The 13225-nt window shown below is 47.0% G+C and overlaps 1 protein-coding gene across 1 annotated transcript in view; it reads left to right on the top strand.

The window, feature by feature from the left end:
- Positions 1 to 1025: 1025 nt before the first annotated feature.
- Positions 1026 to 13225, top strand: part of PID1 (phosphotyrosine interaction domain containing 1) — a 74861-nt gene continuing 62661 nt past the window's right edge. Inside the window, exon 1 of the mRNA XM_073565178.1 lies at positions 1026 to 1174. Coding sequence (XP_073421279.1) covers positions 1145 to 1174 — 30 coding nt within the window. The 5' untranslated portion in view covers positions 1026 to 1144. The remainder of the gene's footprint in view (positions 1175 to 13225) is intronic.

The following is a 13225-nucleotide window of genomic DNA, read 5'->3' as shown; positions in this document are numbered from 1 at the left end:
CTGCATATTGGGGACGTGTGCTGTCTAATGGGGACGTGTGCTGCCTAATGGGGACGTGTGCTGCCTAATGGGGACGTGTGCTGCCTAATGGGGATGTGTGCTGCATATTGGGAACCTGTGCTGCCTAATGGGGATGTGTGCTGCATATTGGGGACCTGTGCTGCATACTGGGGATGTGTGCTGCCTAATGGGGATGTGTGCTGCCTAATGGGGATGTGTGCTGCCTAATGGGGATGTGTGCTGCCTAATGGGGACGTGTGCTGCCTATTGGGGACGTGTGCTGCCTATTGGGGACCTGTGCTACCTATTGGGGACCTGTGCTGCCTATTGGGGACCTGTGCTGCCTATTGGGGACCTGTGCTGCCTATAGGGAACAATGCTGCCTATTGGGGACCTGTGCTGCCTATTGGGGACCTGTGCTGCCTATTGGGGACCTGTGCTGCCTATTTGGGAACAATGCTGTCTATTAGGGACCTGTGCACTGTTCTGATCTCATTCCAATTTATTATTTTTTTTTAACTCTTTGACTGCGCCCCTACTTGTATATGTTTGAGGAAAAGGTGTGTGTAAATGGGTGTGGCTTAAAAATGGGTGTGGCTTTTCTACACACAAACACAGAACCTGTTGTTAAAAATTTGAATCCTACCACTGCAGTGACATCATTGGTTCCCATTAGGGTCCCTCTCCCTTGACAGTGAAGCCGGTACTACCTGTAGCTTCCCTGTGACCACAGATGACAGAGCTGCTCCGTAGGTGTCATGACGGGTCTGCTGGCACTGCGCTAGCTAATTGCGTTGCCAAGGTTGGCAATGAGGGCGGGCTACGATCTTAAAGGCCACACCCATCGCTCAATGGGCGGGGCTATCAGGAGGACTCCGCCCGCTCGGTGACAGCGGCTGTCATGAAGCGGACAGGCTGAGGCTGGGAGGTGACAGCTAGAGAAGTGGGCGGAGTGACGCGCATCTAGGAGTGGGCGTGGCCTGGGAGCTGATAGCGAGATGGGCGTGCGTTAGGGGGAGCGGTGTGTGGCTGTGGGAGGAGCTACCCGGGATAACGGGAGGAGCGCGGCGCTGTGGGGAGCTCCGGCCTTGGGGTGCGCAGTTAGCAGACGGTCAGAGGAGCTTGTGCCTGAACAAGAGGGGACATGTGGCAGCCGGCGAGCGAGAGACTGCAGGTGAGCTGCCCCCGAAACAGGAGGGGGAGTCCGGCACAGGGGCACCGTGCGGCGCGGCAGTGAGGGGCCGGGGCAGAGGGGCAGCTGGCAGTGCTGAGGGTGAGTGATGCGGGACTGGGGAGTGCAGGAATGTGATCACTGCAAGGCAGAGCAGAGGGGCAGCGAAGCCAGGGATGTGCTCCGACTGCTGGGCACCGAGGATGGGGGGGCACTGAGGATGGGGGGGGCACCGAGGATAATGGGCACCGAGGATGGGGGGGCACCGAGGATGGGGGGGCACTGAGGATGGGGGGGGGGCACCGAGGATGGGGTGGCACCGAGGATAATGGGCACTGAGGATGGGGGGGCACTGAGGATAATGGGCACTGAGGATGGGGGGGGCACCGAGGATGGGGGGGCACTGAGGATGGGGGGGCACCGAGGATAATGGGCACCGAGGATGGGGGGGCACCGAGGATAATGGGCACCGAGGATGGGAGGGGCACTGAGGATAATGGGCACCGAGGATGGGGGGGGGCACTGAGGATAATGGGCACCGAGGATGGGGGGACACCGAGGATGGGGGGGGCACTGAGGATAATGGGCACCGAGGATGGGGGGCGCTGAGGATAATGGGCACCGAGGATGGGGGGCACTGAGGATAATGGGCACCGAGGATGGGGGGCACTGAGGATAATGGGCACCGAGGATGGGGGGCACTGAGGATAATGGGCACTGAGGATGGGGGGGGCAACGAGGATAAAGGGCACCGAGGATGGGGGGGCAACAAGGATAATGGGCACCGAGGATGGGGGGGCACCGAGGATAATGGGCACCGAGGATGGGAGGGGCACTGAGGATAATGGGCACCGAGGATGGGGGGACACCGAGGATGGGGGGGGCACTGAGGATAATGGGCACTGAGGATGGGGGGCGCTGAGGATAATGGGCACCGAGGATGGGGGGCACTGAGGATAATGGGCACCGAGGATGGGGGGCACTGAGGATAATGGGCACCGAGGATGGGGGGCACTGAGTATAATGGGCACCGAGGATGGGGGGGCAACAAGGATAATGGGCACTGAGGATGGGGGGGCACCGAGGATAATGGGCACTGAGGATGGGGGGGCACTGAGGATGGGGGGGCACTGAGGATGGGGGGGCACTGAGGATAGTGGGCACTGAGGATAATGGCACCGAGGACGGGGGGGGGCATTGAGGATAGTGGGCACTGAGGGTAATTGGCAATGAGGATAGTGGTACCGATAATAGTGGTCACAGAGGATGGGGTCATCGGGGATAGTGGACACAAAGGATGGGGTCATCGGGGATAGTGGGCACAGAGGACGAGGTGGCACCAAAGATAATGGACACAGAAGATCGGGGGGGGCACCAAGGATAATGCGCACAGAGCATATAGGGCACAGGGCATATAGATGGATGAACGGAGGGCCCCATGGATACTGGGCGCAGAGATGGAAGAAAGGAGGGCACCAGGGATACTGGTAGAGTTGCCAGCTGTAGAGAAATTCCTGCAGTCTATGAATACGGCCTTATTTCCACCGTCCATAAATAAATAGTTGTGTCCATGATTTTTTATAAAGCTGGAGAGATGTGTACAGATTGTTTCTATATTTATTACAGTTTCCAATGGCTGAAGCTTTTCACTTCATATAGGATGTATGCTCTGTAGATCACGTCATATAGGATGGACGCTCTGTAGATGACTTCATATAGGATGGACGCTCTGTAGATGACTTCACATAGGATGGACGCTCTGTAGATGACTTCACATAGGATGGACGCTCTGTAGATGACTTCACATAGGATGGACGCTCTGTAGATGACTTCACATAGGATGGACGCTCTGTAGATGACTTCACATAGGATGGACGCTCTGTAGATGACTTCACATAGGATGGACGCTCTGTAGATGACTTCACATAGGATGGACGCTCTGTAGATGACTTCACATAGGATGGACGCTCTGTAGATGACTTCACATAGGATGGACGCTCTGTAGATGACTTCACATAGGATGGACGCTCTGTAGATGACTTCACATAGGATGGACGCTCTGTAGATGACTTCACATAGGATGGACGCTCTGTAGATGACTTCACATAGGATGGACGCTCTGTAGATGACTTCACATAGGATGGACGCTCTGTAGATGACTTCACATAGGATGGACGCTCTGTAGATCACTTCACATAGGATGGACGCTCTGTAGATCACTTCACATAGGTTGTGCGCTCTGTAGATCACTTCATATAGGATGGACGCTCTGTAGCATTTATAATCGCTATGATTAATTATGGTTTTATAATGTGCCCATAAAAAAAGTTGTCAGTCTGTGTTTGTTTGAGACGTTGTCTAAAACAAAAAAAATAGTTTGACATCCCTGGTACTGGGCACAGAGATGGAAGAAGGAAGGGCATTGGGGATTCTGGGCACAGAGATGGAAGGGGGCACAACAGGTTCCTGGGCATAGAGATGGATAGAAGTAGGGCACTAGAAATGCTGGGCATGGAGATGGATGGCAGAAGGGCACTAGAAGCTCTAGTTATATAGTATGGGGGATATAGGACACTAGCTGTGCAGGGCTTAAAGATGGATAGAAGAAGGGCCTCTATGAGTGCCGGCCACAGACCGATGGAAGACAATAGAAGTGCAGGACATAGGGATGGATGGAGGGCATTAAAAGTGCTGGGTGTGGAGATGGATGTAAAGAGGGTGGTAGAAGTGGAGGGCATACTGATGGAAGGAAGCAGGGCACTGGGCACAATGATGACTGGACACTAGTAGTGGAGGGTATACTGATGGAAGGAGGACACTAGAAGTACTGGGTTTAGAAATGGATGGAAGGAGGGCATTAGAAGCTCTAAGCATGGCGATGAGGCCTAGAAGACACTGGAAGTGCATGGCATAAAGAGAGATAGTAGAAAGGTCACTAGACGTGTTGGCCACAGATGGATGGAAGAAGGGCACCAGCAGTTCTGGGCGTAGAGATGGAGGGACGGTATTATGAAAAGAGACCTAGGACTGTTTTCCCTGGTGGACGGGTGGATGCGATGACTCCTGTACATACAGATTGCAAACAAGAAAACGGTGCACAAAACCCCTGTAGTAACATAGTAACATAGTTATTAAGGTTGAAGGAAGACTTTAAGTCCATCTAGTTCAACCCATATCCTATCCTAACTTGCCGTAACATGTTGATCTAGAGGAAGGCAAAAAACCCATGTGGCAAGCAGTAAGCTTCACATTGGGGAAAAAAATTCCTTCCCGACTCCACATACGGCAATCAGACTAGCTCCCTGGATCAACGCAATATTAAGCAAACTAGTGTTTATACCCTGTAATATTATACTTTTCAAGAAAGGCATCCAGTCCCTTCTTACATTTTAGTAGGGAATCACCCATTACAACATCATATGGCAGAGAGTTCCATAGTCTCACTGCTCTTACAGTAAAGAATCCGCGTCTGTGAGTATGCTTAAACCTTCTTTCCTCCAGACGTAGAGGATGCCCCCTTGTCCCTGTCACAGGTCTAAGAGTAAAAAGATCATTAGAAAGGTCTCTGTATTGTCCCTGCATATATTTATACATTGTAATAAGATCACCCCTAAGCCTTCGATTCTCCAAACTAAATAACCCCAAGTGTAATAACCTGTCTTGGTATTGCAGACCCCCCAGTTCCCTAATAACCTTGGTAGCTCTTCTTTGCACCTGCTCCAGTTCAGCTATGTCTTTCTTATACACCGGAGACCAGAACTGAACACAGTATTCTAAGTGTGGTCGCACTAGTGACTTATATAGAGGTAAAATTATGTTCTCCTCATGAGCATCTATGCCTCTTTTAATGCATCCCATTATTTTATTTGCCTTTGCAGCAGCTGCCTGACACTGGCCACTAAATGTGAGTTTGTCGTCCACCCATACACCCGGGTCCTGTATGGTGAAATAAAAACAATTTTTATTAATACATAATAAACAACTAGCCAATCTAGTGGCCCACAAGTAGGTAAGTCATCCCATGATAAGGAGAAATCAGTCTAAACACCTGATTGAACCACTAGGGAGAATATTGAGGGTAACATGAGTAATGAATAACATCATACATAGTAAAACACCTAATAATCCATGTGTACTCCCTAGTGGTTCAGTCATGTGTTTAGCTGGACTTTTCTCTTTATCATGGTATTAGGACTTGCCTACTTGTGGCCCACTATATTGTATTTTATTATGTATTAATCGTTTTTATTTCACCATACATGGGTTTTGTGCACCGTATATGGGTGTTATTTGTCCTATAATCAAGTATCAGATTATCCTCCTTATCATTCTCACTGAAGTAATATCTCGGATTCTTTATTAATACTTTTGTTGCCAATCTCATTGGTGGGCATGCAGACTGTAGGGGCAGCCTGAGTCCTGGGGATGGGTTACTGTTGAATGTAGTGGGTGATGGGCCGATAATATAATGTTATATGGCCGATATACAGTATGTGTGCATCTGAATATCGAGAAGTTGCATCTTGTCGGACCCCTCATCCGGCCTCGGTGGGCCTTGGCTGAGTAGTGTGTTTGGTGCATCGTACAACAGGCGGGATGTCAGTAATGGTGGATCGTCATCTTAGGTCGGTGGTCTATTCTACACCTGATTTCCCCAATTGTATTAGTAAAAACCGCACAGACCTGCAGGATACAAGTAGCTGGGGTCTGCTGTGCTGACATAGAGATCCGGGTCTCTTTCAAAGAGTCAGTGAGACAATGTGGAGAGAGTTCAGGACTTTGATATTTTGCAGCAAAACAACATTTGGTGGGAGTCGATCGTCGGCGATTGTGCAAGTTTACAGCCTGTGTGTTCTTGCCAGCGTGTTCTTTCTGGCGGTCCGCTGTCTGTGCGGGGCTTAGCTGCTCGTCTGGGACATCTGTAGTCATCTCCATGTTACATGACTGTACACACCCTGCAGTGATTTAGCCAATTTATTGGATTATTCTGAAGGTCTCACAACGACTAAGGGGCACCACAGCGGATCTGTAGACATTTTGTATAGGAGCTGGTGTGATTCTGGCTGCTGCAGGTTACGTGTGTTTGCATTCTGCTTTTCTAGCATTACAAGCCGCCTGGCATGAAAACCCAAACACGAGAACCTGTCCATGAACTGATTGCTTTACATTGCAGGAATGTCATTGCTGCCAGTTCCGCAGGATGATTGCATTTCAGGCGAATACTGAAGCGAAGCTATAGCCGTGTACATACCGCATTTCAGGCTGGGGAGAGGTCCATCATCCTGACCGTCTCGTGTATCCCCGGCAGTGACAGAACATCCGGATACTTTTACATACATATGCCAGATTGAATTTAGCAGATTTCTAGAAGCCGGACTTAGTAAGTGAAATTGTAGGTCTTCCTGAAAACTAGTGCAGCTCATGACCCCCTGATCATTAAATGGGTGTTCTCAAGTTTCCACATCGAATAACTCTCCGATCACTGGACATCCGACTCGGCTGAATGGAGCGGAGGTCAATCATGCGCACTGCTGCTCCATTCATTCTTGATGGGAGCTCTGGAGATGGCCGAGCACTGCGCTCAGCTGATCTTCGGTACAGCTATGAGAATGAATGTGGAGGCAGTGTGCATGATCAACCTCCGGTTCTTGGGATCGATGGGGGCTGCGGCAGAGAGACCTTTAGTGATCAGAAAGTTATCCTTTGGTTAGTAAATAACTTTCAAACCTGAGAAAACCCCTGTAAAGTGAATCTATCACCCCACCAAACTATTTGTATGCCCTTGTGGTTCTTTGAAAGACAAGTCCAGCAATTCCTTTACATGGCCTGTCCGATCCTCCATTACTGAGAAATCAGCGGTTGAACTGATATGCAAATGAGGCCGACAAACTGTAGATAGGAAGCTTCTGTCACTCCAGCTCTATTCCCTACTCAGCGCCACCTTCTTCCATTTGACTGACAACCTCTATGCTGTGTGCCTTCAGGCAAAGGAGCCGTCAATCAAGACGAGGTGGTACCTGGTGGGGAATAGAGCTGGAGTGACAAAGGCTTTAGACTTACAAATAGCCTCACTTGAATATCAGCTCACATTCTGATTTCTCAGTAACGGAGGAACGAACTGGCCATGTAAAGTTATTGCTGGACTTACCTTTGAAGTCAAAACTTGTCCTTGATTGTGGTTCTGAATACCGTCTCCAGTTTAAGTGTTTTATGGCTCTGTTAACTGGATACTGTACAGCCTCATACAAGGCCCAGAGGTGAGGCGGTCGTCTGAGGGACATTATACAGAAGTGAGGCCTATCCGAAATTTTGAATAAATCCAACTTTACACAAGAATTTACTAAATATATTCATCTGTAAGTAGGAAAACATTTAGATTATTCTGTTACTCAATAGAAAAAAAGGGTTTCAAGAAAACGACCTTACAGCTTCAGTCTGAAACCTCAGCAGGGCTGCATTAACAAGGCAGTAGTACGAGTCAAACAGATCATAAAGGGTTATTCTCATATTGAAAGTTATAAACAGGATGGAGTTGTCAGATATCGATTCCATGAAGAAGGCTCTGAAATTCCTCATTGGAATGAAGGGATGGACTATACAATCTTGTTTTGATTTATTGGCATGGGACTGCCGGATATGGCCTCATACAGTCTTTGGCTTTTTTGAGCATCCCATTGGCAGTGATCTCAGCAGTCCGATCAGCAACTTTTCATCTCTCTGTGAATAGGTGATAATTTCCAAAGTTGGGAGTAACTTTTTAGCTCTTTACTTTTATAGGCTATGTATTCGCTATTGCGCTGGTTTACATATATTATTAATATATTAAGCGCTGTTCACATGTGCATTAGCTTTTTCCTGTCATTGCTTTTTGATGGCCAAGTGCTGATCTACCTTCAAACAAAAAAAAACGAAATCTGAAACTTGTCTATATATCCTAAAACAAAAGCAAAAGGTGAGCAAAGCCTTAGGAATCTGTTCACATTAGCATCATGGCTTTCATTTGTAAAGGGTCTGTAATGGGGTCTACCAAGCTGAGGTACCTCTTTCAGTACCACCCCATGTTTTCGGAGGTCCGCTCTGTGTTGACTGGAGTCTGAATGAATGACGCTGGCTGGAATTCCTTGGTTACATGGGCGCATATAAAAGATCACTGCTTCTCCACGTATTTCCAGTCTGACAACACTTTACTCACAGGACACAGAATATATCACACAGATACAGAGGGCCGGCCAATAGAAAAGCGGCAGGCCAGACATGCATTACAAAAGCCGCAGGTGGCTGGAGCCTGCCGGTGTTTACTGTGGGAATTACAAAGGTGGGGGGGCAGACAAAAGGAGAATATCGTGTCCCCTCTGCCCAGGGGCGCAGCCTGTGGGCTGATGCATTAGGGACATGCATCTCACATGGAACCTATTATACATACATATAACTGCACAACATATTCTGGGTGCTGAGTGGTTCTGTAACACGTAACAGGGTCATTCACTGCTAAAACAGCAATATCTTGTGTCTCTATGTTGGCCCCAAGTGGTCCAGGCTCTGGGGACTGACAAGCGGACTGCGGACCTCTGTCACGACACAGCTGTTGGGTGAACCGGGACCAGGGGCTCTTTCCCTGTCGCTAACACTAGGGGGCACCCTAGCTCGCCCTGCTCCCCAGGATACTTTAGATACTTCAGATGGCAAAGATGCTGGGGCCTCCCCCCTTGCCTTATCTCCTGGGTTAGCCCTCCGTCTGTTTTCTTCTTACAACCAGGGAAGAGGGAGCTCTACTGCTCACCGTAGTACACCAACCCGACAAACAAGACTAAACAAACAAGGGATAACTGAAAACTCCAGGCAAAGTATTCACTCACATATAACAGAGGAATGCATCGGGGTGTGGAGGTAGGGGAATAAACAAAAACAGAGAAAGATAAGGAATTACCATGCATACAAACCAAGCAACAGTCACTAATAACTCCTTCAACACTCCTCTCCCACTATTGGCCATGCAGAAAATGCTACCTCTGACAAGGATTAGTAACTGAGCCCAGATTATAAAGGGGAAAGAAAGGAATGGCTAACCGAGCACAGCTGAGCACAGGGATTCCTAAAGTGGTTGACTAACTTCTGTTCTGCCAGAAGAAATAAACACATTTAAAATGAAGGAGAAGTGCTTCTTCTCTGCACCGGAGTAGGAGCAATCAAACGCTGTGATCTTCTGGCTCCACACTGTCACGATAACCCCATGACACACTGTTTCTCCCGTAGAAAGTAGTGTCAGTTGTGGATGTAGAGTATCAGCAAAAAGGGCAAACGTGGGGACTTATAACTCCAGGACACGGGCCACTAGAGTTACCGTAAGGGGTCACTTACACTGCGCCATGCTCGGCGCTAAACATCCCACTGAGCAGGGACATGTGCCGGTCTGCAGTCATTCAACAAGTCACAAATGCACAGGCAGACTATTCAGGTACGCATTGAGTGATCTGCAAAAGATGGTTCAGGGCACACAAGCTGCCATTGTTTCTCAGCAGCACAGGATGATGTGCTGACAAGAGCAATGATCTTTTGTGAGACCAAAGCATCATTTTTTTGCGTCCTTTTTAGACTGCACAATAATCGTGAAATTAGCATTCCTAAGTACACTCACTAACGATAATCGTGCAGTGTAAATGGACCTTAAAGGGGTTGTCCACTACCCAGACAACCCCTTCTCAATTGCTATATTTCTCCATATAAAATAACATCCTTTACTCGCCTCCAGTGCTGGCCACATTCTAGCAATGAGGCCCTGGGGCTCCTGTGACATTATGGCACGTGAGCCCTGCAGCCTCTTCGGACGAAATTGTCAGCTGGAAGAAGTGAGGAGCTGCTGCTCTCGGGCTACCTCCGAAGGAAGTGAGAAGGAAGCGTCCGCTGATCGGCTGCAGGGCTCATGTGACATAACGTTACGCAAGACCCGGGAAACCAGATGCCAACATTGCTGGTACTGCGAAACCTGATCTTGTAGCTAAGAATATAAAATCCGTCTTGTAGATTCCAGTCAGATCAATGAATGAGTGGGGTTTTTTTAGATCTTAGGAGGATATCTGTTTGTGCAGGTAACTATTACTGTGCAGATTTATTAGGCAACTTAAAACCAAATGTATACCCATTTCACTTGTTTATTTTCACCAGGTAAACCAATATAACAACACAAAATTTAAAAATAAACATTTCTGACATTCAAAAACAAAACAAAAATGATCAGTGTCTAATATAGCCACCTTTCTTTACGATGACACTCACAAGCCTTCCATCCATAGATTCTGTCAGTTGCTTGATCTGTTTACAATCAACATTGCGTGCAGCAGCCACCACAGCCTCCCAGACACTGTTCCGTGAGGTGTACTGTTTTCCCTCCCTGTAGATCTCACATTTTATGAGGGACCACAGGTTCTCTATGGGGTTCAGATCAGGTGAACAAGGGGGTCATGTCATTATTTTTTCTTCTTTTAGACCTTTACTGGCCAGCCACGCTGTGGAGTATTTGGATGCATGTGATGGAGCATTGTCCTGCGTGAAAATCATGTTTTTCTTGAACGATACCGACTTCTTCCTGTACCACTGCTTGAAGAAGGTGTCTAACAGAAACTGGCAGTAGGTCTGGGAGTTGAGCTTCTCTCCATCCTCAACCCGAAAAGCTCCCCCAAGTTCATCTTTGATGATACCAGTGCCCCACCTCCACCTTGCTGGCGTCCGAGTCGGAGTGGAGCTCTCTGCCCTTTACTGATCCAGCCTCGGGCCCATCGATCTGGCCCATCAAGAGTCACTTTCATTTCATCAGTCCATAAAACCTTAGAAAAATCTTAAGATATTTCTTGGCCCAGTCCTGACGTTTTATCTTATGTTTCTTGTTGAAAGGTGGTCGTTTTTCAGCCTTCCTTACTTTGGCCATGTCCCTGAGTATGGCACACCTTGAGCTTTTTGATACTCCAGTAACGTTGCAGCTCTGAAATATGGCAAAACTGGTGGCAAATGGCATCTTGGCAGCTTCACGCTTGATTTTCCTCAATTCATGGGGAGTTATTTTGCGCTTTTTTTTTTTTTTTTTTATCAACACGCTTCTTGCGATCCTGTTGGATATTTGCCATGAAACGCTTGATTGTTTGGTGATCACGCTTCAAATGTTTGGCAATTTCAAGACTGCTGCATCCTTCTGCAAGACATCTCACAATTTTTGACTTTTCAGAGTCCGTCAAATCTCCCTTCTGACCCATTTTGCCAAAGGAAAAGAAGTTGCCTAATAATTAAGCACACTTTATATAGGGTTTTGATGTCATTAGACCACACCCCTCCTCATTACAGAGATGCAAATCACCTGATTTACATAATTGGCAGTTGGCTTTCAAGCCTATACAGCTTGGAGTAGGACAACATGTATAAAAAGGATGATGTGATCAAAATACTCATTTGCCTAATAATTCTGCACCTAGTGTATAACTTTGAAGAGAAAAAGTTTTTTTTTTTTTTTCTCCATATATGAGCCACTTCTCTTCACCCTCTCTGCTTTCTGAACTGATCCCAAATTCATCAATGGCTCTAAATAAAAAAAAAATCCATCTAGGTAAAAACAAGATAGACTGCCAGCATAGACACATGCTGCGGCTTACTAGTAAGTGTTTTGTCTGTCTCCAAAGCTGGATTTACAGATTACCGGTTTAGTACTGTGGTGTGCTCTCTATGCTGCTGCTTCTGAACACGTGCTCCATAGAAACAGGAAAGCAGGAATCCCTCCTTGTACTGTATGTGGGGAGACATCATAGCAACTCTTCTCTACCCACCAACCCAGAGACAACTGAAGATGAAAGCTAGAGCCTGGGAAAATTGGTGAAGATATAAAAGATCGTCAGATGTTGGCATATAATTTGTTCCAAAATACAGATGGGAAAAGCTCCATGTGAATGTACCATTACACGAGGTTTGGAAGGTGCACTTCAATAGCTTCATGTCCATCTGGAGCCTCCTTTTTGCGGATAACATAAAAAAAAAATAGAGAACGCGGTTTTCATTTCTGGTAAAATGATCGACATAATGATCGGTACTCGATTATAGCATGTAGTCATGGCCGAAAGTGTTGGCACCCTTGAAGTTGTTTCAGAGCATTTCTCCCAGAAAATTATAATTACATGTTTTGTTATACACATGTTTATTTTCCTTTTATAGTTGAACACCACTAAAAAGCAAAGGGGAAAAAAACAGCAAATTGGACATAATTTAACATAAAACCGCAAAAATGGACTGGACAAAAATATTGACATCCACAACTTAATGTTTGATTGCAGACCCTTTTGGAATAAATATCTATCTATCTCTTCCTATAACCTTCAACAAGCTTCTTCCACCTCTCATCTGGAATTTTGGACCACTCTTTTACAAACTGCTCCAGGTCTCTCATATTTGAAGGGTGCCTTCTTCCAACAATTTTAAGATCCCTGCACAGGTGTTCAATGTGATTTAGATCCAACTCATTGCTGCCACTTCAGAACTCTCCAACCCTTTTCCATCAATTTCTGGGATTCTTCTTGAAGTTTGTTTGGGGTTATTTTCCTGCTGGAAGACCCATGACTTAGGATGCAAACCCAGCATTCTGACACTGTGCACTACATTGCAAACAAACAATATTTGGTAATCTTCTGATTTCATGATGCCTTGCACACAGCCAAGGCACCCAGTGCCAGAGGCAGTAAATCAACCCCAAAACATCTTTGAACCTCCACTATATTTTACTGTAGGCACTATGTTCTTTTCTTTGTAGGCTTCATTCCGTTTTTGGTAAACAGTAAGATGATGTGTTTTACCAAAAAGCTCTATCTTGTTCTCATCTGTCCACAAGATGCTTTCTCAGAAGGATTTTGGCTTACTCGCATACATTTTGGCAAACTACAGTCTAGCTTTTTTATGTCTGTGTCAGCAGTGGGATCCTCCTGGGTCTTCTGCCATAGCATTTCATTTCATTCAAATGTCTACAGATAGTTTGCACTGACACTGATGCACCCTGAGCCTGCAGGATGGCTTGAATTTCTTTGG

This window comes from Dendrobates tinctorius, unplaced genomic scaffold, assembly GCF_039654945.1.
Source record: "Dendrobates tinctorius isolate UK_male_01 unplaced genomic scaffold, ASM3965494v1 ptg000572l, whole genome shotgun sequence".
NCBI classification, from domain to species: domain Eukaryota; kingdom Metazoa; phylum Chordata; class Amphibia; order Anura; family Dendrobatidae; genus Dendrobates; species Dendrobates tinctorius.
This window is presented reverse-complemented; position numbering and strand designations above follow the sequence as displayed.